Raw genomic sequence first — 26582 nt, 5'->3', positions numbered from 1 at the left:
GTAAAATTGAAATTTATTTCTAAAGATATTGTAGTAAACCTGTTGACATGCCATAAATCCACACTTAGCAGTCCAGGTATTTATCTGGTAATTGTATTTTCCTTTCTGAAACGGGTATGAAAAAATGCTTTGATTTTCACTTTATATTTAGAATGACAATAAAGTAAAATCAGTAAGAAACAGAAACGAAGAAAGGTCCGCTTTTTTCATTTTCTGAGACCGGAAGTGGTAGTTATTATATCAAAGTTAATCCAAACGAGGAGAACAGACTCTGTGCTGCCAAGCTACTAAAATAATAGACAGCTACTGATTTCAATGTTTCATCATTAATATACAGCGTTCCAACTTTCATAAACTTAAGATCTACTTACTAACTCTTCCCAGAGATTTAAACAGCATCTCAGTGTTAGCATACTAGTTGTAAGCTCTATGTTCATGGAGAACATCCAGTAAGTGGACATTAAAACAAATCTGGGTAACATAAACTCTGACGCTCCATTTATACACATTCAAGCTGGCCGGTTCTCAAAGTGTACAACAGTTTTATTGATCAATGATCAACTCAGGCTTACATGATTACAAGTATACAATAAATCACTGAAACTGTGACCAGTGAAGACACCTCCTCCCCTCTTCCCTTCCTCTGTCTTCCTCACCGAGGCTACACAGGAAGTAAAAACATCTTTAAAAATCTGATTGAAGTGTCAAAATGGAAACGACGTAATCTCATCAGCTATCCTCCCAGGCATATTTAGTCATTTTCTTCAACCCAATATGGGTTCTGGAACGTAATTTAGGACAGCAGGACTTCAGCTCCATGGCTGTTGGTCTGCCTCTGGGGGGTTTAAGGTTAATTACACTCAGTGGGCTGCGTGTCTCGTGTTAACATGTGGTTATTATGGTTAGAGAGGAAGAAGGAGGGAGGTAGAGGAGGGAAAAGACACGTCATTACGGCCATTCCTTACTTTCCATCCGCACATATGGCACTCATGTTAACACACTCACATATACACAATAACAGGCACGTGGCATGCACGCAGACCGTCGTCGTCTCTCCAGGCCGCTGAGAGTCATGTCGTGGGAACATGTCCAGGCTCGGCGCTCTCTGTTATTTTACACAACTGTACAAGCATTGAGTGGCTCTGAAAACAGGTCCAACATGGCACTAATATAAAACTCTAAATCTATAGATCTGTCATTCTTATTAAAAGGTGTTTAGTAAAGGCTGGTTTCACAAAGCCGACATCCACAATATGTCTCAAAGTAAAATGTTTTTGGAAAGAAACCTGCTTCATCTGATTAGAACTGGGGCTGGACCTGAACATCCAAATATTCGGTCATTGTGGTGGCATCCGAATATCCGAATGTTCGTCATTAATTGGGCCAGATTATTCGGAGCCCAGAAATTGCTATCCTGAGCAGCCCTAATTACAACTGGAGATGTCTTCAGCTGATCTTTAATGCTACTTAGTCAATGGTACCAACACTCCACCTATCCACAGCCACAGTGACCTTTTCCAGAGCCTCCTGGGGGGTCGGTCCACAGGCCACTAGGGCTGGACCCCAATATCAGAATATTGGTTCGCTACGGCGGTATCTGGATATTAATTTTGGTATCCAAATATTCGGCTACCCGGAAGACCAGAAACCACTATTCGGGCCAGCCCTACAGTCCACATGAGATATGTAATCCCTCCAGGGTCTTGTCCAGAACCCAGCAATCTCAAACATGTCATGATTCAACTCCCAGCTCTTTCTCTGGATGTTGAAGCTCCTCGCCTTATCTCCGAGGCTGAACTCAGTTCAACTTGGTGAACTGAGAGCATTGCCTTTTGGTTCGGCTCCTTCTTCACCACTAAAGTCCAGTACAACGGCCACATTACTGCACCAATCCATCGGTTCTGTCTTTGAAATGATGTTCCAGGGTGCTATAAAGAGTCCACCTGATTGTCAAACCAGACTGATTAGGAGCAGTGCAGGTTCTGTCCTGGTCGTGGATCAGCAGATTTACTAAGGGGGGGTCATGGGAGCTCCAACATCCAGTCCACATTTCTTCCTGGACCAGGAGGAAGTCTTAAAATAGTTGGTTGTTATGAGCTAATCAGTCCTTGTACAATCAAATTAAGAGCTGTGCTGTCATCTCAGCACAAAGTCAAACACATTTCTGTTGGTAAAAACAGGCAAAAGGTGAGTGCATTAGTGGATTAAAAAAAAAAAGTATAACGGGTGCAGTGGAAAAAATCCATTCAAACGTCAAAAAGAAGAGAGGTCCGAGGCACTCCGAGTACCTAAAAGTCCTTTAATAAGTCATGGACAGCAGTTTACACATTTCGAACACTACAAGGCCTTCATAGGAACATCGATGTTCCAATGAAGGCCTTGTGGTGTTTCTTCTTTTTGACGTTTCTGTTGGTGTTAGACTCTGAAAGATGCTCCTTGATGTAGTCAGAGGTCTGGTTCTCTGCCAGGTTGGGGGTAAGTTGTTGAACCAGTGGAAGGAGTTTAAGGATCACTGGATCTTCTTGAGGAGTGACGATGAGACAAAATGGGTACGATAAAAGTCACTTTTCTGTTTGTTCAAAAGTTGATGTAAACGCCCAGGTACAAAGTTCACATCCATAACTCGGTTCATCTGGACAAAACCAAATGAATCAGTTCATAAACATGGAGTTAAACAGGAAGACGGTTTCCTCATCTACTGACCGGTTCTGATTTCACAAAGAAATTTCACTGAAGGCAAACGATGCAGCACAAAGAAAAGACATTATCAGCATTATTAGTTGCAGCTGGAACAACATAAAGGAATACGAGGAGACAGACGTTCTGGGAAGTCTTCATGTCAGTTTGATCATTAAACTGTGCATACTTCATTTTAGAAAACAGTCTCGTCGTGATTTCAATTTCTCATCTTTGTCATTGTGCGATTTCTCTCAGGAGTGAATGGCTTTTGAGAAGTCTCGTAACAAAACCGGAGTGAGCGCGGTGCAACTGCATGTTTGTGAAACCAGCCTTTAGACTTTCTTCAACAGTATGCGTTAGGCATCATCAGTACGGTTCTTAAATGGCAGGTGTGTCCGTAGGAAGCAGGCAGGACCTTCTGCTGTCTGAGAAACTAACAACCTCCCTGCTTCCTGCTCTGATTGCAGGGAGCAGCGTCCAGTCGGTCCAGTGTGGTGCAAGCGTAAGGCAGCTTGTCCTGTTGTGCTGTAACGCACCGGTGATGAGGCCACTAAAGAGAGTAAATCACAATCAAAGAAACGGGTGCGGAGGAGGAAATCATGTGGAAAACCTAACGAGATGTGAAGTCATCTGGAGTCCTGCAGAGCGAACGGTTTGTTTAGCACGTCCACACCTGAGAGACACAGAGAGACATTTCATGAGACCAGGAGTGTCAAACTCATCTTAGTTCAGGTTCCACATTCAGCCCAGTTTGATCTCAAGTCATCCGGACCAGTAAAATCACAGAAGAACAATCAATAAATAACCACAAGTCCACATTTTTCCTTTGTTTTGGTACAAAAAAATACATTCTGAAAGCGCTCAGATTCAAGGAATTATCTTTTTACGAAATATTATGAACAGCCTGAAATTTGTTAAGCCAAATTAGTTCAATTTCAACATTATCCCAGTTTATCATTTATACATTACTATTTACAGATCACAGAGGATCTATAAAGGAACACAACATTTAGTCACATCTATCAGGAACTGAATGTTGTAGTGTTTTACTTTATGATCAAAACGGCAAAAGTCAGACAAAAAAAGGACAAAACATTACACAAAATGAGACACAAAATGAGACAAAGACACGAAACAAAACAAAAACGAGAAAAAACTAGACAAAAAAGTTACAAAGCAACAAAAAATAGACAAATAGCAAGAAACAAAATGACAGAAAGTAGACAAACAACACAAGCGAGACAAAAACAGACAACGATACACAAAACAATAAAGCAAAACAAAGTGAAAAAAAAGACAGAAAAGACAAGCGAGACAAAAAGGAAACACAAAACGACAAAAACATGAGACTAACGACAAAAGTCAGACAAAAAACAGCAAAAACAAGACAAAATATCACAAAAATTAGACACAAAATGATTAAAGAACAATGAAAAATCTAGTATTTTACTTTATGATCCAAACAACTTGTCATGGTCGAGAAATTATTTTAAATTTATAGTTTTACTGATTTACAATCTGCAGATAATGTCTGCTCTGGAATTTTTACACTTTGAGGGCCGGTTTTGGCTTATAAATAAAAAGAAATGTGCTCTCAAATAAAATTAAAAATATATAAGATTGCTATATGAAGCAATGTTATTGAAAATGATGAAGGTGAAAGCGCTGCACTAATGACTGATGATGAGCTACAGCAGGACGGGAACGTTCAGCTTCAACCTGCAGCAGAGCGTAGGAACAGAGATGATGGTCCGTCGTACCTTGACGGTGCTGTCCACGGCTCCGGAGAAGAGGCGCCCCCTGGAGACGGCTAACGCAGTGACACTGCCCTGGTGTCTGAGCAGAGTCTGTGTACAGATCATGTTGTCCATGCTCCACACCTACAGAACAAACACGACACTGTAACCATCAGGGTTCCTGTGTTTATACCCACGGATAGATTCATTTTGCAGGAAAAAAATGATGGCGGTCCACCACTCCTAAATGAATGTAGAGGAAACATTTGCACATTTGTAACTATTTTATATATTATTTTATTTTTTATCTATTTTTTTTTGTTATTTCGTCTTGATCTCATCTCATTTTATTTGTAATTTTTCAGTTGAGTGAAGGGCACTCGCAAAATCAGAATTTTATCACTCTGGGGTAACCGCTGTCTTTCTGCTGTGTGTGACAATAAAGTTCTTAAATCTTACCCATCGTCACACAGCAGACACACACACAAACAACACTGGACACAGTGTCCGTCCTCACCCTGAGGGAGCGGTCGTAGGAGGCGCTGAACACTTTGGTCTGGTCGGGGGTGGAGATGACGGCCAGAGCGTAAACTGTTCCCACATGACCTGTCAGAGTCCTCACCTGCTCTTTAGACTCAATATCCCACACCTACAGAGGACACACAACCAGCAGTCATACACACACCAAAACACACTGAAGACCTGTGTGTCCACGAATATATGAATGTATCGCACACAAACAAGTGACTCTGTTAGGCATAACTGGGATCGAAAACAGTCATGAGTCGTGTGAAAAATGGAAGATGTGGCTGAGTTTTTGGAAAAGCGCAACGAAAGCAGAAAGATAAAAGGTGCATCCGGCGTGTGTGTGTCGCCCTTACGTGGATCAGGTTTTCGTAGGTGCCGCAGACGATGTGGTGGTTGGTGACGGCGATGGAGTAGACGCTGCCGCCGCTGGTCTGCAGGACGTGAACGCACTCCAGAGAGCGAATATCCCAAATCTGACGGGACAAGGAGGAGAGGCAGAGGGAGTGAGAGGGAGGCGGCGGGGTGAGACGGGACAGAGAGAGTGAGCGTCCTCCGCACCCAAACAGTTATCAGCAGGGGAGACGGTCAACTGTTCAGTCGCTGGAAGCTGTCACTTCTCATCGCCATGGCAACACACAGCGGAGCAGCACAAGTTTATCTGACTGCTCCAGCAGCCAATCAGAGCACAGCACCGACATGAAACTCCTTCACATTTTGTTAGTCGTCTTCTCACAAACACACAGCAAACCCAGCTTTGTATTTAACAGCAAGCACAACAAAGCAGCGATAAACTGAGCCTCAGCACAATAATCAGTTCACTAACCTGTGTTCTTTTAGCTGCAGTACCAGTAATGTAAACGGATTTGGCAGCAAATCAGAACCAAACACGATCACTAAAGAGTAAAGCGATGCTAAATTCACAAGCTTGACACCACGCTGTGATTATAATGTCAAAGAAAATAAAGTTTTACTTGAACAACTCTGCAGTTTTGTACCATTTTCTTAGAGCTCTGTGTGTAGGACCCTGCTGGTCTCATTAAAATCGTTTTGCTGCAGCGCTACTGTTGGTCTGAACGTGCTGCAGCATCTTGGTTTTGAATCTGTGGAATAACATTTGTCACTCGGCATCTTCCTCCGTCTCTGCCCCATCTTTCTCGCCTCTATGTCGATGCTATCCCACATTGATATCATGATTAAATGCATTATGCAACATAGAATACTAGTGTTCAAAAACTGGTCCAATTTGTTAAACATAAACATCTACGAAACCTAATTTCTTGCATTTTTTCAATAAAGATCAAACAGTCTTTTAAAAACTTTGTGGTTTCTCTTTGTCATACTTATGTAGTTGCCAAAATATTTTTAGAAAATCATTTTCACTGAAAATTGGCGACATTTGTCCGAGTCATTTCTGTGGCGAACTTTTTCTAAACAACTCCTCCAGTTAAATATTAGCTGGAGACTAACTGCTCCGTTTACGAGCGTCACAAAACGAAGCGTTGTGGACTTTATCTGCGCTTTTATCTGCCTTTCCTCATTCTTCATTCTTCCACAGACGTCCCTCGCTCCCAAATCCAGCCTCCTTCTCTTTGCTGTCCCTCTCTTTATCTCTCTTCGGCGTCCCTGAGGTAGTCATTAGTGACCAACTGCAGCAGGACGCCGGGACAGACACGCACATCCACACACACAGTACTTTCATCAGCCAAGTGAACGAAGCTGACAGAGAGACACAGAGTCCCATTTATAGAGAGGACAGAACCCAATTACTGGCCACAATATATCCCAACAGCTTTAACACACACACGGTTCCACAGTCAGTGCAGCGAGGTTTCAGTCCTACCAGAACATCCTTAAGAGTGACAGTGAAAGGAGATTACTGTTGTAGAAAACAGAGCTGAAGACCTTCACCTCGGTCCACGTTCCAACATGTACGACAACTTTTATTCCAACAGAGGAAGTGTTCTACCTGTGCTGACAGTGTCTCTTTTATATCTTCATCCAGCTTTTAATTTGTATCAAATAGGTTTCAAAAGGGTGACAAACTAAGCGCTGTTCTCCGTTATAACCTCTGGATGAGTTTCTACTGAAGGCATCTACACCCCCTGTCAAAAGTTTTAGGACACTGTCTCATTCAAATAAAGTAGAACCTGTCCTACAGCTTTTGACAGGGGGTGTATTTCATCACATGGATGTGATCAGGGCAGGACTCTGATCATACATGTAAAGTTTCAGGCAGATTGGAGCATGTTCAGGGCATTTACACAGCATTTGAAATTTCATGGTGAAGGATCAAAATTCCAGAGGCCGCCACGGACACGCCCTTTGACTTTAGAAAAAGATTTTAATACCTTTGGATCATTAAGGCCTCCTGTATGTACTGGCCCAATTTGAGGTAAATTGGAGTTTCCCCCTAGGAGGAGTTCACTCTAGAAAAAAATGAAAAATGGGCAAAATCTGACATTCAAGGCAAAATAGCTCACTTCCTGTTGGGTTTGGAATGTGGCTGTCACTGACTTTTTTGTTCAGCCTGATGTGCTGCACATGTGTACCAAATGTGGTAGATACACCCCCTGTCAAAAGTTGTAGGACAGGTTCTACTTTATGTGAATGAGAAAGTGTCCTAAAACTTTTGACAGGGGGTGTAATTGACAGCTTTAACAGCAGCCCAAATAAACTGCACTAACAGAGCAGAGTTCATTTTAACCAAACCAAGCATCTCAGTGTTAGCAAGTTGGTGGGAAAACGAAGGCTGGAGAGGAAGACCGTCAGTCCGGCTCCATTCACCAGGAGCAGATTATCTGTAAATCCCAGTTTCCCAAGTTTGTAAACTACCTGATGTAAAATGTTCACTGTAGAGGCGGGTGTGAATGGTGATTCCCAGCTTTCTAACAGTGTGGCTCTTCACAAATTCTACCATCCAGGGAACAGACATTTTCGAAGACAGACGAAAGCAGATCTAGCTAGCTGAACGATAGGCCTTAGTAGGCATAGAAACTCGTTATCAAACACTGTCGTATTTGTTTTGTCACAGTGTTATGCAGAGCATGTCTCCAGTGCATCATAAAGTTTTGATTTAAGTCAGGCTCAAAAAATCCTCAACATGAAAAACTGTTTTACAGTCCAACTCAACAATTCAGTACTATACAGTTCAGTCTTTTAGCACGTTTTCAGCAACATTTTCTGACACGCATCGTGTGTTTCGAAACAAATCTTTGAATTTTCTAAACACAAACTCCAACGTCCACCACCTTCCAAATCCCACTCAGATCTGTCATTGGTCGATGAATCTGCAGAATCTGCCAAACGCAACACTTTCTAACCTTCACTCCTCTGCTTCTCACAACAAAACTTGATTTTAGAAATTTTCCAAACAAAATAGAGAGCTTTTACTCAACTGACAGAACATACAGGCAATTTATACCCAACACTCAAAGTCAGTAACTTTTAGAAATAGGGGTCTGTGTTTTTAAGCAGATGTAGACAAAAGCAGCTTCATTTCTACCCAACGACTGTCAGTTTTTGAGGCAGAAATTAAATCAGTACCAAATTGCATCACTTAGCATAATCTACAGCTAATGCTAAAACTATGGGAACTCCAGTCTCCAGCTAACTTTTTAATGTTTACACTTGATTAATGTTTTGTTAACAGAGCCTGTAAAAGGATCTCCAATGCACACTTGATGGCTGTATGTGTGACGTCTTGAGGCTAATAAGCTACAGAGAAAAACTCGGCATTATCACAAGCTGAAGATCCATGTAGAGGAGACGGAAACAGCAAATTTAATTAAAATGGTATTAATTCTGACAGAATGGTTTGGAAGCTTGGCAATGACACACAAAGAGATAAAGATTTGAGAAAGAGATTCATCCAGTGAGCTCAACAAACATGTCCCTTTTGGCTGGAGTTGCTGGAATATAAATCGCAAAACTAAAAAAAGAAAACAAGCAGAGCCGCTATTGTTACTCTACTCTCCCATGTTCTTGCCAAGCCATCTGCTCAGAAGCAGTCAGAAGTGTACATTAACGCTCCTCCATCTCTTCCACATACCTTGATGGTCTGGTACGAGCCGCTGTACAGGTGGTTCTGGGAGGCCACCAGCGCTCTAACCCAGTGATTCAGACCAGTCAGCTCCTTCTTCAGCTTCAGCTCCGTACCCACGATGTCCCACACCTACACACACAAAAACAAGCCCGAATGATGTTAAAACCAAAGGAAGCTTGAGTTAAGAACTTGTGGTTTTATACTTTCATCAACCAATCCATTGGCATCCATGTTTGTCCAGATTTTTACAATAAATACGTGTAACCCTCCTGTTGTCCTCATTTAAAGGCACCAAAAAACATTGTTTCCTTGTCTGAAAAAAAATCAAAAAATTCAGCTAAAAAATTCACCAAATTTCTGAAAATTTGCAAAACCTTCAGAAGGAAAATTCCAATAATTCCTTAAAAGTTTTATTTTTAAAAATCCCCTAAATTTGGCAAGAAAATTCTTGTAAATATTTTTAAAAAATAAGTAAAAATCTTTTAAAAAATCCTAAAAATATATACAACATCTAATATTTTCTTTAAGAACATTCACAAAAAATCTACCAAAATCCAATGAAAGTTGCCGGATTTTGGTAGATTTTTTGAGAATGTTCTTTAAAAAAAATGTTAAGACAAATTTTTTTGAACATTTGTTTTTTCTACTAAAAAAATTCAAAAATGTATTTAAAATGTTGAAAATGTGGACATCAAAAGCTTAACTGTGAAAATATATTTTTTTTCCACATTTTCAAACGGGTCAATCTGACACACAGGACGACACAAAGGTTAAGTTCAATATGAAAAACAACAGAGTAAGATTATTTGTTTGTCCAAAAAAACTCATTCTAACAGAATACAAAGTTGTAGTAATAAATAGATGCTATTACAAAAAAAGCTACAAATTGTGAAACGTGGACAATTTACACACATTTTCAACTCGGGAGGACTGCAAATCCATACAATCAGCCACCCAGGTTTCGTATCACCAATTCGGTATCGGACCAGCAAAAAATATGACTTTGCTAAATTTGTAGAGACTCACTAAAAATATTCCTGACAGATCATTTTGGAGGTAGTATGATGGGTGGACAACCTGAACGATACGGAGGCATAAAAATCAAACTTCACTTAATAAAAGCCTCGACATAAAATCAAAAAAATAGCCACTGTTGTCGTTGGAGATGAAAACAAAACTAATAATATTAAAGCTTTATGCAAAATGCTGACTAACGCAACGGCAATGACACAATTTTCACTTCCCTTTAAATTACAGGACTCATGCTACACTTGCATTAAGTCATCACCATCGACTATCACACACACACACACACACACACACACACACACACACACACACACACACACACACACACACACACACACACACACACACACACACACACACACACACACACACACACACACACACACACACACAGTGGTGAAACTGCCTGATATCACTGAACTGGTCGATGAGAGGAGGACGTAGAGTCGAGTTGGGTAAGAAAGTAAAGTTTCTGTGAAGGAGTACAAACATTACACACACACACACACACACACAAACTTATCTTCTTCTCGTCTTTTGCTATCTTGTAACCATGGTAACGAAGACACGGCAACTGCCATCACTCCTTACCGTCTGTCTCTCCACCCCTCCTCTCTGAACTACATGCTTATACTCATCTTCAAAAGTCATTTTTAAGTGACTTTACAAACAATTTCTGATGATGTCAAGCGTATTTTTGTTGTTTTTTTTTACTTTTACTTACCGTCTTATATTAAATCAGCTCCTTCAGTAGCAACCATTAAGGGCAGATTCAGAACTCAATTTTACTGGCTGTTCTTGCTTTAGTCCTCCCATTCAAGTTTGTTTTTGCCTTTCTTTTAATGCCTTTAAAGACTGATAACCCATCACTTGCATTGAGACACTTTTCCGTGATAATACAGTTTGAATAAAACTTGTAATTTAACTGAAGCTTGTGCAGAAAGCTGCACAGATAACGGCGGGTGAAGCATCTCGCATGAAGACGTACCTTTATGGCCTTGAGGGAGCCGCTGAACAGCATGTTGTGGGAGGAGACCAGCGTGCATACAGGGTTGTCATGGGCACGAATAGTGTTGACTTTCTGCAGGGTCTGGATGTCCCACACCTACACACGACACACAGACACACAGCACAAAGACAGACACACAACGTCTACAGTTAAGCAAACAATTTAAATTTAAACAATTTCAAACTGCACACGTTTGCCTCTACAAAGAGAAGTGAATGTAGACAGGTGAACGTTTCTTACGATGATGGTGCAGTCTGCTGAGCCACTGTACAGCCTGTTTCTGTGGAGACAAAAACACACTTTACTGAGTCGCACAAGGGGGAAGGCGAGTCATTCCCAGCTGACAAGAATCCTACGATCACAGCATGTGTTTCTCAGCGCATGTGAAGAGTTTATTTGCAAAAACAGATAACTCCGTTTTGATACATTTTCAAAAAAAAATTCTTTTATTGTTTACTTCACCTAATATCAATCAAATGAAAGTTGAGTGGATTTGACCCAGTAGAAAAATACATGACAAAATAGAGACAAAATAAATTACCGTATTTTCACGACTATAAGGCGCACATAAAAGTCTTAGATTTTCTTCAAATTGTGCGGCGCGCCCTATGGTGCAGTGCGTCCTGTGTGTGTTGTTGTTGTTGTAAGGCGGACGTAGACCAGGTGGTTTTTTTCCACGCATCACCATCGCTGTTGATCTGTGACTATGCGTGCCCATCTCACAGCCGATGTGAAAAAACAAGTGAAGCAAATGAACTCTGAGCTTGCTGTCATTCCGGGAGGCCTGACAAAGGAACTCCAACCGCTGGACATCAGTGTGAACCGGCCGCTCAAAGTAAGGCTGCGAGCGGCGTGGGAGCGATGGATGACCGATGGGGCTAACGTGTCTGCTGGCACTGTTGTTCGAGCTTTCGCAAAAGCCGGCATCATTTCCGAGGCGCCGCACGGCACGGAAAGTGACTCTGACAGTGAAGAAAGTGAACCTGGCATGTTTGATGGAGGTTTAGCGCAGCTGTTCAATTCAGAAACAGAGGATGAGGACTTCCATGGGTTTGATTGATGACGATTACCGGTAAAAAAAAAAAAAAAGTGAATACCAAACTCAGTTTTGATCCCGCTCTATTTTTAAATACGCACACTTGTGTGCTTGTTTTATCTGTGTTTTACCATGCCCGCGACTATTGATGATTAAAAAAATGTTAGTACTTTGTAATCAATACTTAAATAAAGCACAATCAAACTCAGTTTTGCTCCGGCTCTATTTTTAAATACGCACACTTGTATGCTTGTGTGTGTGTTGTTGTTGTAAGGCCGACGTAGTAGAGGACACCATGAGAACGTTAAAGGGGGAAGTGTGGGCGTGGATTGTATATAAAACCCTCGCCATATAATCAGGTGCGCCTTATGTGTGTTTTAAATACAGTAATGGCACACATAACTGAGACTGCGCCTTTTGGTACAGTGCGCCTTTTGGTCGTGAAAATACGGTAGTATTGTTATTATCCCAAGTAAACAATTAAAAAAAAATAAGTTTTCTGAAAATTTCTAAAATGGAGTTATCTGTTTTTGCAAATAAACTCTTCATGTGTTGATCATATTACCCCTGGATGCACAGAGCCAGCACGATGCCGTCATGGCCCTCCAGGGTTTTCTGACACTTGTAGGTGGTGCAGGTGTCCCACACCTGAGGGGATAAGAGGAGATGATTAACTGACTGCTTAAAGCCTGTGTGAATTTGTATGCATGTATCTGTTTATGTGTCATCTTAAGGCTATTGCTTCACTTTTCTTTTATATCATGGTTTCATGGGCTGTCAGTAAAAAACAAAAACACGCTGTCCAGCATTGTTCGAACTTGTGCTAGGGTCATGGGTGTGCAGACTACTGATCTACACTCTCTATGGAGCAGGCAGGTGCTGCACAAAGCTAAGAGTATTATTGCACACCCTGACCATGCACTGAAGCACAGGTTTGCGTTGATGCCCTCTGGGAGGCGCTATCTCGCTCCCAGTAGGAAAACAAACCAATACGCCAACTCTTTTATTCCTTCCGCCATTAGGCTTTTAAATGACAGTGACAGTGTTGTTTTGTAGTTTTTAGGTATGCATGGATATGGTGCACTTTATTGCTGGACCCTTCACCTGACCTTTGACAGATCCAAGTCAAATGTATGTGGAATGTGTGTTTAATGTCCTGTCCTGCTGCGACCCATGTCTGCAAACTGAATTGCCCCTCGGGGATAAATAAAGTTATCTGAATCACTTTTCAAAGGCGTTGTTCAGTTCATGTGCACTTGAGTAACCTTCATTTGTTTTTCTGCAAATAAAAAACGACCATATTTCTAGATTTCCCACGGCGCTGTGGGTGGAAGTTTTCAGAATCTCACTTGCAGTGGGTGAAAGCCGTGTTCAAGCCAACGACAGCAGCGTGTCAAAATACAATATTTATTCGATTGTGTGTTGTTACCTTAATGGTTTTATCAGAAGACCCAGAGAAAAGCAGGTCTCCAGTGGAGTAGACGCAGAGACACCAGACGGGACCCTGGTGGCCGACAAACGTTCCCTTACACTTGAAGATCTGCTGGGGGTCGTATGCTGCACACAGGCACAGAGACGGGACAGAATGGATATGTAGCTTTTATTGGAAACTAAACAAGACAGGAGCATAACTGAAGCTGGGGTTAAAAAGGTACAAAAAAAGGAGAAAGGCAGCGAAAGAGAGAGGTTGGTAAGAGGAGTGTGTGAGGAAGGAGGAAGGAAGGAAGGAAGGAACATCCAGAGAAGGCACAAAGAGCTACAGCGTGCATTTGAAATTAGAACAACTTTAATGACTCAGTCATTCAAAATGTGACAGGCTCCATTTCCCTGCAAAGATTTAACCGATATTTTTCGCTGAAACAGGTGAAGATACTTACAACCCAGGATTCCCATGTTGAGCCTGGCGTTGATATGAGACAACTCATCCTGTAGAGACACAGTCGGTGCATATTAAGTGTATTATAACCTACACTAATCACACACACAAATCTGTGACTTCAGTCCTTTCCTTTTGCCGTATTAATTTACATTTTCATTCTCCCCTCTAAATGTGTCTGAAAGGTGCACACACGCTTACGTTAAGCATGGAAGCATCTCTACGAAACTCCATCAGGTCCTCGCTTAGTTTACTCTGGTTCTCATCCAACACATCTGAAACACACAAAAGAGCGTCGAGAAAAAGATAAAAGCTAAATCAAACAATGCACCAATTTACCTCTGTAGGTTTTTATTATTATTGGACTCAGAAAATAATTTTGATAAAAATACACTGCACTAATGCAGCAGAGCCAACTATTTGATTTCTATTCATTGCAATCTTCTTGATCCATTGTGCCACCCGCAGTTTGGCTGGATTCAGGTGTTTTAAGGTGGATTTAAGGTATCTGTTTGCATAGCTCTGCGTACCCAGAGTGAAGGATTATGGGAATTTAACCAAGCAGAAGCTGCAGCGACATGCTTGTCCCGACTGCTGATGCAACAAACCCATCGGTACATTTTCACTGACTATGAAGTTTAACAGCGACACGGTTTTAACACAGAATCATGTTTCATCCTTTAAAATAAATTCATGGTTTCTCTATGACTGAAGAGGACTTTCAAAGCAGACAGCAGACACGTATGTGGTTATATTCACACAACTGATGTACTGCCCCTCATACTGAACACATAAAAACACAGGATTTGCTGGATGTTTCTGAAAGGCTGTGACTTTGCAAATTGCACAGGATATAGGAGGTTTGTGTCAAAGTTATTGCTCCCGAGGTGTGCTGAGCAGAGTGGGGGGACATAACACAGGATTTCTGGAAAATATGCAAGTGGAGCACCATGGTTGGAAATAAAACCAAAACCCAACAGATGTTTCCTTACTTCTGCACATAAACGGATCCAATGAACTGAATGGAGCAATTCCAACAGGAAATTACCACAAAACGCAGAGTTTAGCGCTCGCTATCTGTGGTTAACTTTTGTGAAATTAAAAATGGAATGACTTCCTTTTAGAACTTCCTTTTGTTTGACATTTGGGCAAAGTGCATCACAACAAAAAAAAAAAAAAGAAGAAAAAAATCATGATAATATATAATGAAGGCATCACAGCAGGTGTTCGTTGACTGCTGGCTCTGCAGAATCATTAAACAGAATGTAGTCCACCTGCTGCACTAGCTCGTTCACTGGGGCTGAACAACATCCTAATAAGGGTATATAAACATGTAAATGGCTTTGCAAAATGGTACAGATAAAATTTCCTTTAAGTTCTGGATTGTTTGGCGGTAAAACTGCCCTGTGACAGACTGGCCACCTGTCCAGGATGTACCCTGCCTTCACCAGAAGTCAGCTGCTCCAATCCCCCCACGATCCTACAGAGGATAAAGCGGTGTATTCGTAAAGGTTGGGTGGATGCGGGTAAATCTGTATCTTACCAAATTTAAGTTCAAGGTTCTTCTCCAGCTGATCCAACTTCTCAGACAGTTTGCCCAACATGGAGCGTAAGAAAGCAATATCTTGGTCCTTCTGGGCCAGAGTCAGCTGCATCTCGTGGAACCTAAACACAGCAAGAAGCCAGAGATCACACAGAAAGATGAAGTTGTGATTATTATTAAGTCAACAGACAGAAAGCATTCAGTCTGAAACATGTTTGGATATTGAACTTTTAGGTCACCTGTCATCCGTCTGCTGCAGAAACTCCTTCAGACCCTCAAATTTGCACACCTCCAGGTGTGTCTCATACGTGTCCTGGTTCCCTATGAATGTGCAGCTGTTGGAGAGGAGAAGAGAAGCAGATGGACAAAAGGCAGAATAGTGTTGTGTGAGAATGGAAGAAAGAGGCTCACTTAAGAAGCAGTGTCACGACAAACCACAGTGAAGAAATAATGATAGATCTGTATCTCCTGCACGCCAAAAGACTGACCGCAATGTTGTGGAAAAAGACTAAGAGACCAAATGGTGCAGATTGAATTAGTTAAATGATAATAGCTTTTCCTTAAATAGAGAGTGGCATATATTAAAAACAATGAAGAGGAGGAACGTCCTGCCTGATGGAAACCTTTCAGTAAGGTTAGTCTGAGCGCAGTTTTGTTGAGACAATAAAATAAGATATATTCAGCAGTTTTAACATTTGATGTAGGTACAAAGATCGCTTTATGTCTGAGTTTGTTAGTAGTGTTGACAAATTTGTTGACGTGGACAAGACATAAAGAGCGACAACAACTATGCAAAAGATGGAATAAAAAACCTGGTTCTATTCACTTATATAACCTGGGTAAGGAATGGTGAGAGGTGCAGGGATATAATCATTTTTCAGGCTCACCCGTATTTGGAGTGTGGACATTTGATGTGCTCGCATTCTTTGAGGTGAGCCTCCAGGTTCATGGTGAGCAGCGGGGGGCAGGAGGGGTTGTTGGGGCATCGTACTGGCCTGTAGTCACAGCTGGCCTCGTGTTCTCTGCAGAGAGACGAAGAGTCGGGATGAGGAAAGCAGGGGAAAAATTTGCAACTTTGCAATTTCATTTCACATTGCAGCAAACCACGAGTCAAATCTGTTGCTCTTACTGGCGCGTGGACAGTTTGATAGTGAACGGGCAGCCCAGTGGATCCACCTCGAACGCTCCAGGTTTCCCCGCCACCGTGGCCGTGGAAGCTGCCGCCCCGGCTGCTCCGCTGGCCGTGGCCCTGCAGCCGTATTTACAGTGGATGAAGAGCTCTCCGATTTGCTCAGCCACCGCAATGTTGTTGACCACAACCGTTAGTTTTGCAGCATCCACTGGGCACTTGTCTGTAGGGAGCACAAACATCATGGTGAAGATTAAATGAACTACACTTTGAAAATGTGCATCATGACAAAGGCCTGCTGCTCTAACCAGCACACGTACTCACCTGAGGTCAAGGCACATCGTCTGCAGAAGGTGTGCTGCAGAAGGAAGAGAAGAGTTTCAGTCCACAAATCTTATTATTTCTTCTAAAATTTGAACTAATTATGAAAGCAATGGGTTTTACTTTCACACAAAAGTAGACTAAAACAGGCTACTTTTTTAGAGAGGCAACCTTTCATCTTGTCAGGTGAAAAAAAAATGTTGCTCGCAGGTTTTATCATCTGGACCTAACTAGTTAATAAACCGCATGTTAGGTCAATGAGTAGAGTAAAAAAGCTGTCTGAATTTTCAACTATATTATTTTGTCCCTTGAAGAGCGACTTGTTATACAGCAGTTACACAATAAAAACAATGAAAAACGATTTGAAAAAATGTAAAAAAACACAATAAAAACAATAAAACATCACACAAAACATAAAGCAGATAGGGGCATTAGCAGTAAGCCAGGTCATTTAGTCAGGTGTAGTTCAGTGCAAACAGCTGCTCCATCAGCAGCTGTACATTACTTCAATAGACAATAACGCTCCCAATGTGACACTTTTAAAACAAGAAAAATTTACTAAATAATTGTATATACATGATGGCTACATATCACTCTTAAAGACAAAGGCTAAAGCTGCTAAAACTCAGCTTCCCCACCATGAAAACAATCACTGTTCTTGAGAAGCAACACCGTGTTGATTCCTTTTACTTCAGTGCATGTATATTTCACATTTAACCACACAAAAGGAAAAGCTTTTTGGATGACGATTATACAGCATGTTTGACACAAACAAACTTCCCCAAACTCAGCAGAGCATGACACAGCTGCTAATGTTAGACTAAACCACAAAACAGAAGCAGTGATATCAGAGCACATTGGAACAAAAGTTTGTCACTTTTTTCTTCAAATGAGGTGAGAGAATATTTCCAGTTTGCGCAATCTGGTAAAGATTCATGCGCATTTTTATACAGAACTGAAGATCCAATCATCATGAAAGTATAAATATGCACAAGAGCTAACATAAACAAATAAAATGGTCAACATTGCAATGATATTAAAGTTGTATTGACAGATTCACAACATCGACTCCTCCACTGAGTAACACTTAGGGCGGTACAATTAAAAAAACATTAATCACAATCTCTATCTCAGACAATTAAATGAACAAGATTAGCCGTTATTTTAATATTTAAAATGCTCCGTTCATAGAAAACAGTCCATGCAGATTAAACCACTTGGTTTCAACTTCACTGAATCTGACATTAGAACGCCTGATTTCAATCTGAACGGGAATTTTTGTTCACACATCTGCTGCTCGGCTAACCTTAACTAGCAAAGAAGAACAGGGGGCAAATTCATCAATCATTCAATCTTCTTAGAGTTTCTTAACGTTTAAAGCGTTTGTAAGAAACATCACAGGGTCAGTCTGTTGGGCAACTTGTGCAGCGTCCACAGGAAATGAAAGCTTGTCTAGCCACATTTTATGGCCTTGGCTCATAGATGAATCTGACCTGCAGGGGAACTTTTCCACACAACAGATGACGACACAATCACAAGACAAACTGCTTGTGATTCACCCGTCTACTTAATGCCACATTAATTACAACCCACTGCATCAGAGATGATTTTTTTGCAGGTAATATACCAACACGATGTAACTATGCGAGTAATCGGATCTCAAAATTAATATTCGGATACCGCCACAACGACAGAATATTCGGATATACACGTCCAGCCCTAGTAAACTAACCACCAAAACAAGCAAAATCTTAATTGTGTACGTACAACCGGAGAATGGAAACAAAGCGTGACGACGTATTCATCCGCTCCGCTCGCCAACTAATTCCACGTAAGCAGTTCCAACTAAACAACAAAACACTGTGGGTTGGTGACATCGTAAACCCATGTACACGTGTAGTTTTAGTTAAAAAAACAAAACATCACCATCGAAACTCTTTAAATACGGAGTAACTGTTGCTGCAGCTTTATGCATCAGACACATTGTTCATTTAAAACCACTTTAAGCTGTTTACAAGCAAAAAGAAAGAAATGAAAACCAGAGACAGAAGGCGAGAGATGGACAGATGGAGACAAGTACAGAGAAGACATGAGCAAACTCACCCCACATGTGGTGATGACAGGGTCCTTAAAGACGTTACAACACAGCTGGCAGCACAGTTTTACCGACGGCTGCTCAGCAAACACCTGGGGCTCCTGCACACAAACACACTCGTTTGTTAGTCTGGTCCAAAGTACGTTTGCTGTAAATGAGTTTATTCTATATGTATAAATGTGGCTGAATTTATGTTGCATAGGTTAGTGCAGGATGCCATACCGTGTCCTCCTCCTCTTCATGTAAAGAGAAAGTGGAGCGCAGCGACATGTTGGACTCGGAATGGAGAGAACGGACTGAGATGGCCGAATCCGACCTCCGAGGAGTACCGATGGGAGGCTGAGAGGAGGAAGGAAGCAGATTCCCACCTTAATAATGTCACAGTATATCCAGATGTGTGCAAGCATGCGTACAAACTGCACAACATCTAAACAAATGGCAATATTTGACACAATAAGCAAGGTTTTTCAATTCAAATTAATTTCATTGGAAGAGTGAATCGATGAATAGACATATATGTGAACTTAAACAGCAAAAATGTTATCTGCATTTTTCATCTGTCTACTACATTCACAACTCAAAGTGCAATTCTAGCGACTATATTCAACATTTTAAGACTTTTTGTAAACTCAAGCACTTTCAGTGTGTTGAAAGGTTGTTGCTAGAGGTACGGACCCGTACCCATAGCCTGTGGACTACGGATACGGCACTTTCCATTTGCCAATCAGATACGAGAGATCTGGTCACGTGACTCCCGGTAGACGCTAGCGGTACGGACCCGTAGCATCGGTACTACAGGTACGGACCCTAACACTAACCCTAACCTTAACCTTTGCTTACCTTTCAACAGTTTGCAGTGGTTAGCAGCTTCTTGACTCGCGAGACTCGCATACGGGTCCGTATCTGTCTGGCAAATGGAAAGTGCCGTATCCGTAGGCCACAGGCTACGGGTACGGGTCCGTATCTGTAGACACTACCGTGTTGAAAAGTGGTCTATTATGGGATATCTACACTGTTTGTCGGTACCACGACTGTCACAGCTAAATGGTGCGTCGTCCTGGACCTGATTTATATAAAGTAGTTTCATTTACGCAAATGCGGCGGGAGGAGTGGAGGTCCGACGCATCGCAAATCTTTCATTGAACGTCTAAACTAGTCGTCGGTGAACTAAAACCAGCACAGATTTAGCAGCTTATTACTCACTTCAAATGCTTTCAGAAATACTTTTTGCTGAACAGCTTTCTTAATATAAGAGAAAGTTTGAGCCCGAGCCGCCACGTTAATCCCACTTTAGGTTGATTACCGCCACATACTGGACCTGAGTATGCATCAGTGTTACCAGTGCAGCAGAAATTAGGGAACTGAGAAAGGTGATAAAAAGCCTTATTTTTCTGTATTTAATTAATCGGAATGAACATATTAAAGTCCTAGTATTTTACCCATACAAGTTCCCATAAATGTCATGAATTTTACAGGAATATTCACCATTCCATCGTCGTCATCGCGGGGAGAGTAGGTCAGAGTGCTTGAGGAGGAGGGGGTTCTTCTGTGCTGCTTGTAGTTGCTGGATCCTTCAGCTGGAGTCGCACAAAATGCACAAAATTAAGTACTTTATTGACAATCAAGCAAAAAGAAGAAAAAAGAAGGCTGTGTTTCGAAAAGAAAACAGCAATTATTGGTCACCTTTAGCTCCAGCAGCCACGGCTGAGAAGGTCGGGCCAAATGATGCCTCCATCCTGCTCTGCAATACAGAAAGGAAAACAAAGGGTATCACTACTACAACAGGAATACATAGCAGATGATGAGCAGAATCTGAATAAAAGTTCTCTTGTTTGCCACACTAGTGTCTCACCCCAGTGCCAGAGTCTGCTGGGGGGGTGGAGGGGCTGCTGGGAATGGTTGCTGTGGCGGCTGCTGCTCCTCCGGAGTATCGGTTGTAGTGAGCCGTCTTGCCGCTGCTCATAACCCAAAGTACACGCACGTACGCGCAAGGAAATACTGGCAGCTAGCTGGACGGCTAGGCCTGGGGAAACGAAGAAGGGTATTAGGGTGTTATTGTGACACATACTGCAAAAAAAAAAAAGCATCAAGTCTGGTGATCGCGCTCTGAGCAGTGCAACAGAAGCCTGGCTGAAAACAGGATAAGCACATAATGCTTGCCATAAGTTGGATTTATGTTTTAACAGTGACGGGGAGAAAAAAAAAAACACACCCACACTTGGCTCAAGAAGTGTTGGCGACTGCCAGCGGCGACACTACAGCTTAAAGCGAGATGAGCGACAATGCAGTGAGATACGAGTGAATGACGGAACAGAGGAGTCACTGTTGTTAAGATGTTTGACCTACTTTACTGGCCTCAGGCAAAACCACACAATCACACCAAATGATTTCCTTTCAGTCGCTACAGAAAATTAAAACCCAATAAAGAGCAAGTTTTTCTGTTCAACTCCATTGTCTTGTGAAGCTTCTAGAAGTGTTGCAGCAATAAGAGAAAGTTTGAAGTTCGCTCAACCAGTTAAACAAATAAAACCCTTTAGGTACGACATTTCCTCTAGTTAGTACGACGTCATAAGTTTTGTTGACATAGTTACTCACATATATACTGATTTGATGCTCCTGGTTAAGTATTTGTGCCTCGTCTGACCTTAACAAAGGGATCACTCTTGATGGAAGCAATCCAACTGACTACTATTCAATTGTTAATTTTTAAAATTTCATTATCAAACTCCACATTTTTCCAGAAGGAATCCACTCCCTCTTCTTACCTTACAAAGAAGGTAAAAAGATTCTGAGTTTGGGAGTCTGGGGGACTCTAGAATCTGATTACAACTGACTTAGCAGAACAATTAGATTAGATGATTAATTGGTTCTTCAATGGACAATTAATAAACACCTGCCACCAATTTAGATAATTAGGATTTAAGCAGAAATGCCTAAAGACATTATTTTCCAGATAAGATGTCCAGATTTTTTATGTTCTGCGGATAAAACCTGAATATTTGGTGTTTTTGTAATATTAGCTGGACAAAAAAAACAAATCTGAAACTTGGATTTTAAAATAATAAGAGGTTTGTACTGCACAGAAGAATTGTGGCATCAAACAACGATTTTTTAAGCAGGAAAATTGCATGTGCTCAAATGTTAATGACATGTATCTAATTTAATTTACTGAAGCATAATATATATGTTTGTTTCTCAGAAGATGAACAGAAAAAAGTATAGATTTCTATCAAATGAGGTAACACAGGCTCAATGACATCACAGATCGATCATGCTTACAGCCGTGTTTGCTAACTCTTCAAAGACCCATTGTGCGCCTGGAAAAACCCTGACGTGATGACATTATTCACTATCCACGCACTCCAACATCCACAGCCCCACGAATCAACAGATTAATTAAGAAAGCAATGGAAAAAGCTGGTGGTGCCCTAAATGGGAGTGAAAGGTTTGGATCTGTGCACCCTTAATAAATACAACGCAGCTGTAAGCGAATCTCAAGGGACAATTTCAGCGAGAAAAAAGATCTGAGAAGAGGAAGCAGGATTACAGAAGTGACTGTTGCATGTTTTTGGGTTTTTTTTAAGTGATTTTTTTTTGGCCTTTGTAGGTTTTATTACATAGAACAGTGGAGAGAGAGAGACAGGAAATGTGAGCAGAAGAGTGGGGGAATGACCGGCATTGAAGAGAGTGATTCTCCTGAGACACATGCATGCTGAAAGTGTTGGAAAAATACGCAACATCTGTCTAACTCAGGGGTCATATGGCCAAAACTGGCCCAAACCCGGTCCAATCTGTCCCGTGGGACGACTTTAAGACATTAACTGCAATTTTTCAATAAAAGTACCTGCTATTTCACATTAGTTCATGCACTGCCACAACTTATGTGTTTTTTTACGTACAAATTTACAAGGAAGAGGGACAACTTAATCTTCTTCCTTAATAGTTCCCACTTCAGTTTGTATGGTGTAGTGGTCAGGATTACTACACAGATGTGGAAATGAATGCAAACAGAAAATAGTTTCCAGGGTTAGTTGTTTTTGATCAAAAAGTAAAATACGATTCCTGATACCTGCAGCTGTATGTTTTGTGCCTTTGTAAACACAGTGTGATCTGTAAATTGTACAAAGAATTGTGGTTATTTATATATAGGTGTCCACACTTGAGGGAAATGAAAATAGAGGTGGTCTGTGTGTATAGACACCTGATGACTCCCTCACTTTCAAGCCACATGTGGAGAATCTTGTGAAGAAGCTGAGGCTAAAATCTGGGTTTTTACTTTACTGTAAAAAAGCGGCTTGTCGCTGCAGCTTTTTTTTTTGTCAGTGTTGGAATGCGGACATCTTTTTTATATGAATGCTTCGGATGGCTGACACTGTTTACTGCTTCTTTGACGTTTATTATAAACTATAAAGTGTCAACATACCACTGTCAGTTCTACTCTCGGGAGGACGGCCAGCTTTAGACACCACAAGGATTGATTCCACAACATGCACTTCTCTGCATTTCTCATAACTCGCTTGTAAATTACATTTTTTATTTGTTCTTTTTTGTGTGTTTTCTGTTCACGTTTTAATTATGTTTTACCTGTATAATTTGTATATGCTGCTGTCTATCTTGGCCAGGACTCCTTTGCAAAAGAGGTCGTTAATCTCAATGGGATTTTTCTCAGCTGAATATAGAAAAATAAACAAAAATATAGAGGTTATTATGGTCTGATTTTTACTGGTCACTTGAGATCAAATTAGGCTTAACTAAAATGAGTTTAGCCCAAACTGAAAACAACACTGAGCTCAAATCTAACAAAGAAGTTGAAGACTATTTAATAGCTTTGTAAAGGGGATAAAAAGTGACCAGCATCTGCAAACCCTCAAACACAGAAAGTGGGAGGATGGGAGGCAGAGAGAGGCACAAACGGAAGAGGGAGAAGTGACAGCCAAAAACCAGCGACCCGGATAACTGGCTGCGGATGTAAACAGAAAGGTATGCGGACTGTCAGCTCATATGGTAATGGACTGCAGAATCTGCCAGTGAGACTATCCAGGAGCTGTGATCTGCTCCAGTCTCTGTTCACAAAGCAGGAGATTCCCGTAAAGGGTCCTCAAACAGAAAGGGGGGCGGAACACACACAAAGTTCAACACAGCTAGCTAGCTTAAACGGCAAAAATACGAGTCTGAGAGTTTAACGTGAGCTAGCTACCACAAAACACAGCTTATAACACGGTTTCTGACCAGCTGTCATCGTGTCAAAAACAAGGATATAAAACTGCGATAATTAGCGCGCTAAAGCTAGCTCAAGTTAGCTACTGTTCCAGTTTTATTAGCAATCACTTCTACGAGCTAATTTGGCAAACTCCGCTAACCGCCATCTTGAAGTCGGCGCTCTTAAGTAGCCGTTGAGATGTTTGCTTTAAAATTTAGTCGTTTTAGTATTAGTTTGGGGACTTACCATTGTTTTTTTCCACAACAGCGCAGCTCCAAGTCTGCAGACGAATTCCTCAATCTTCCTCTCTGCCTCACGTCTACACGGCTCAGTGCGCCGCGGGGTATTCTGGGAGTTGCAGTGAGTAAGCGCACCGAGCTGATTTCCGTCTCCCCTCCCTCGGACTACGCCACCTACAATGCACTTCGCGGAGCTGACAGTGGACCGTTCCCCCTAATATACCCACGGACCGTCCGGTTCCGCGTGTTTTCTGGCGGAGACCGAGACATCATGCGACAGCTACCGTCACGTTTACGCCGAGCGCACGTGCGCGGTGGTGTGATGTGGAGAGAGGAGCTGTCAGGTACTGCAGCAGATGTTGGCCGTTTACGGGAGATGCGCTGCTTCCAGGGGATGGATGGATGGAGGGAGGGATGGAGGTCCACATGAGCAGGACGTGGATGGACCTGCAGGTTGTGCAGGCACTAAAGCATCTGGAGTGAATTTAGGCCCTTTGTGGTGCTTTGTAGCTCCGTCTGCGTGGCCACGTTGGATGTTTTTTGTCAGTCTACTGCCTCCACAGACAGCCCTTTAACCCTTTAACTCTCGTGTTGAATTAACATCCTGCACATTCCCCTGGTCCAAACGGTCCAAAATGACCCACCTCCACTGAGCCTCTAAAATAAAGCAGTTCAACCCAAAATCTGTTTTACACGAAGAAACAACCTGTCATGAATCACACACTTTGTCAATGTCTGGATTTTCCCACAGAAAGACTGTATTTAACCCTGTAAAACCCACTGTAGCAACAATACATCAATTTTATTGTTTTTCAATTAAAAAAAATATAATTTTTTAAATAATTGTTTATTATTCGAAAATAATATATACCAAAATAACATATTTTTTAGGTATATTATTTTTGCTTATTTCTATGTTTGGGTTTTTCATTAGCGTTTTTTTATTAAAAATGTATGTTAAAACTTTTATTAAATGTACATTGGAAATATCTACATATAATATATAGCAGTTTTACATGACAGATTATTTTTCTTCTTTTTGTGGAGTGATGTTGATAAATGAACACAAGACACCTGTTTTGTTAGGGATGAGTTTGCAAATATGTGAAATTTTCATTTAATATGCCATTTTTTGGAGTTTTTTTCTTCTTTACATCAGTATAACCCTTATATCCCAAGTTTTACTAATATGTATTGACTTAACTGCTACAATAAACTGCCTAAAGTGCCATAAACCTAAAAAAATAAGAAAATTGTTCTTGTTTTTTCTACATATATTACAAAATACAGAAATTGTACAGCTGTATCCCTCAAATTTGTAAATGTAAAAAAGTTGCACAATATCCCATGCATCTTTATTTATGAAGATTTTTGTTATGTGTGCTTTATTTTGTGTTTTTACAATCCCATCACTGCAACAAAAAAGCACTCTGAGACCTGGTGAATGTGTCAAATGTAAGTGGAAGTCCCCAGATTTTATATCCAAAAAGAAAGATCAATCTATCTTACCAGGTTTTAAATCTACCAACCAATCAAAAATTAATACGCAATCATCAACTTTGACCCGCAACATAACAGGAAGGTTAAATAACAGTATATAACCTAAACATAAGCAGAACCCCCATAGGAGTCAGTCTGATCACACATATTTGGAGACATATTCAATAAATGTGTCTTACAACTAACTACAAATAAGACAATTTGCTTGAAATGGACAGTAAAGACAGGCCAGCTCCCTTCAGATATGTTGTTTGTTGGTTGATTTACTTATCTATCAGATGAATTTTAGTTATCTGAATTCTGGCTTGAGTATAAATGTTTCTCAATGTGCAAATAGTTCCGCTTTCCAATCAACCTTTCGTGATGTTTCTCTGAATGAGGAGGCAGGTGTGAAGATCAGTGACGAAGGTAATGACTGCTGGATGTAAATAAAATCATCCTCAGACACCTTCAGTCACTAAGATGAATAAATTCCCTGTGAAAGTTGTATGTTTCCACTTTTACTAAACATGCAACTGCAGTGTAAAAATAGATTTTAGTGATTTTTTGGATGGGTGAGTCACCTGTAATACACAAACACGTCCAGAGGAGGGCAGCAGATTGAAGTTTTTGTGTCGTGG

The 26582-nt window shown here is 41.1% G+C and overlaps 1 protein-coding gene across 2 annotated transcripts; it reads right to left on the bottom strand.

Moving 5' to 3' along the window:
* Positions 1 to 522: 522 nt before the first annotated feature.
* traf7 (TNF receptor-associated factor 7) lies at positions 523 to 24593 on the bottom strand. 2 transcript variants are annotated; one of them, XM_051940968.1, is made up of 23 exons: positions 24470 to 24593; positions 23608 to 23692; positions 20876 to 21046; positions 20707 to 20764; positions 20509 to 20600; positions 19246 to 19362; positions 19032 to 19124; positions 16932 to 16965; positions 16608 to 16830; positions 16366 to 16500; positions 15718 to 15813; positions 15479 to 15600; positions 14137 to 14210; positions 13937 to 13985; positions 13489 to 13616; positions 12625 to 12707; positions 11264 to 11303; positions 11003 to 11119; positions 8992 to 9114; positions 5297 to 5416; positions 4933 to 5064; positions 4440 to 4559; positions 523 to 3352 (listed from the first exon to the last, which is right to left on the bottom strand). In XM_051940968.1, the coding sequence occupies exons 3-23, from the start codon at positions 20984 to 20986 to the stop codon at positions 3338 to 3340; spliced, it is 2082 nt and encodes a 693-aa protein (XP_051796928.1). In that variant the 5' UTR covers positions 20987 to 21046; positions 23608 to 23692; positions 24470 to 24593; the 3' UTR covers positions 523 to 3337. The 2 variants fall into 2 exon arrangements, with proteins under 2 accessions (XP_051796928.1, XP_022072622.1); XM_022216930.2 differs by lacking the exon at positions 23608 to 23692 and having other exon boundaries at positions 24470 to 24591.
* Positions 24594 to 26582: the final 1989 nt, after the last annotated feature.

The sequence above is a fragment of the Acanthochromis polyacanthus genome, chromosome 21, assembly GCF_021347895.1.
Source record: "Acanthochromis polyacanthus isolate Apoly-LR-REF ecotype Palm Island chromosome 21, KAUST_Apoly_ChrSc, whole genome shotgun sequence".
Taxonomy (NCBI): Eukaryota; Metazoa; Chordata; class Actinopteri; family Pomacentridae; genus Acanthochromis; species Acanthochromis polyacanthus.
Note: the sequence above shows the minus strand (reverse complement) of the source record. Positions and strands in the feature narration are given on the sequence as shown.

What these genes read in the sequence shown, in the direction of transcription:
- traf7 (XM_051940968.1), bottom strand. Translation starts at nt 20,986, where the DNA reads ATGAGCAGCGGCAAGACGGCTCACTACAACCGATACTCCGGAGGAGCA. An exon ending in GAACCTTGAACTTAAATTTG is followed by an intron (nt 14,211 to 15,478) that starts GTAAGATACAGA and finishes TGTGTGTTTCAG; the next exon opens with ATGTGTTGGATGAGAACCAG. An exon ending in CTTCTGATAAAACCATTAAG is followed by an intron (nt 12,708 to 13,488) that starts GTAACAACACAC and finishes TTATCCCCTCAG; the next exon opens with GTGTGGGACACCTGCACCAC.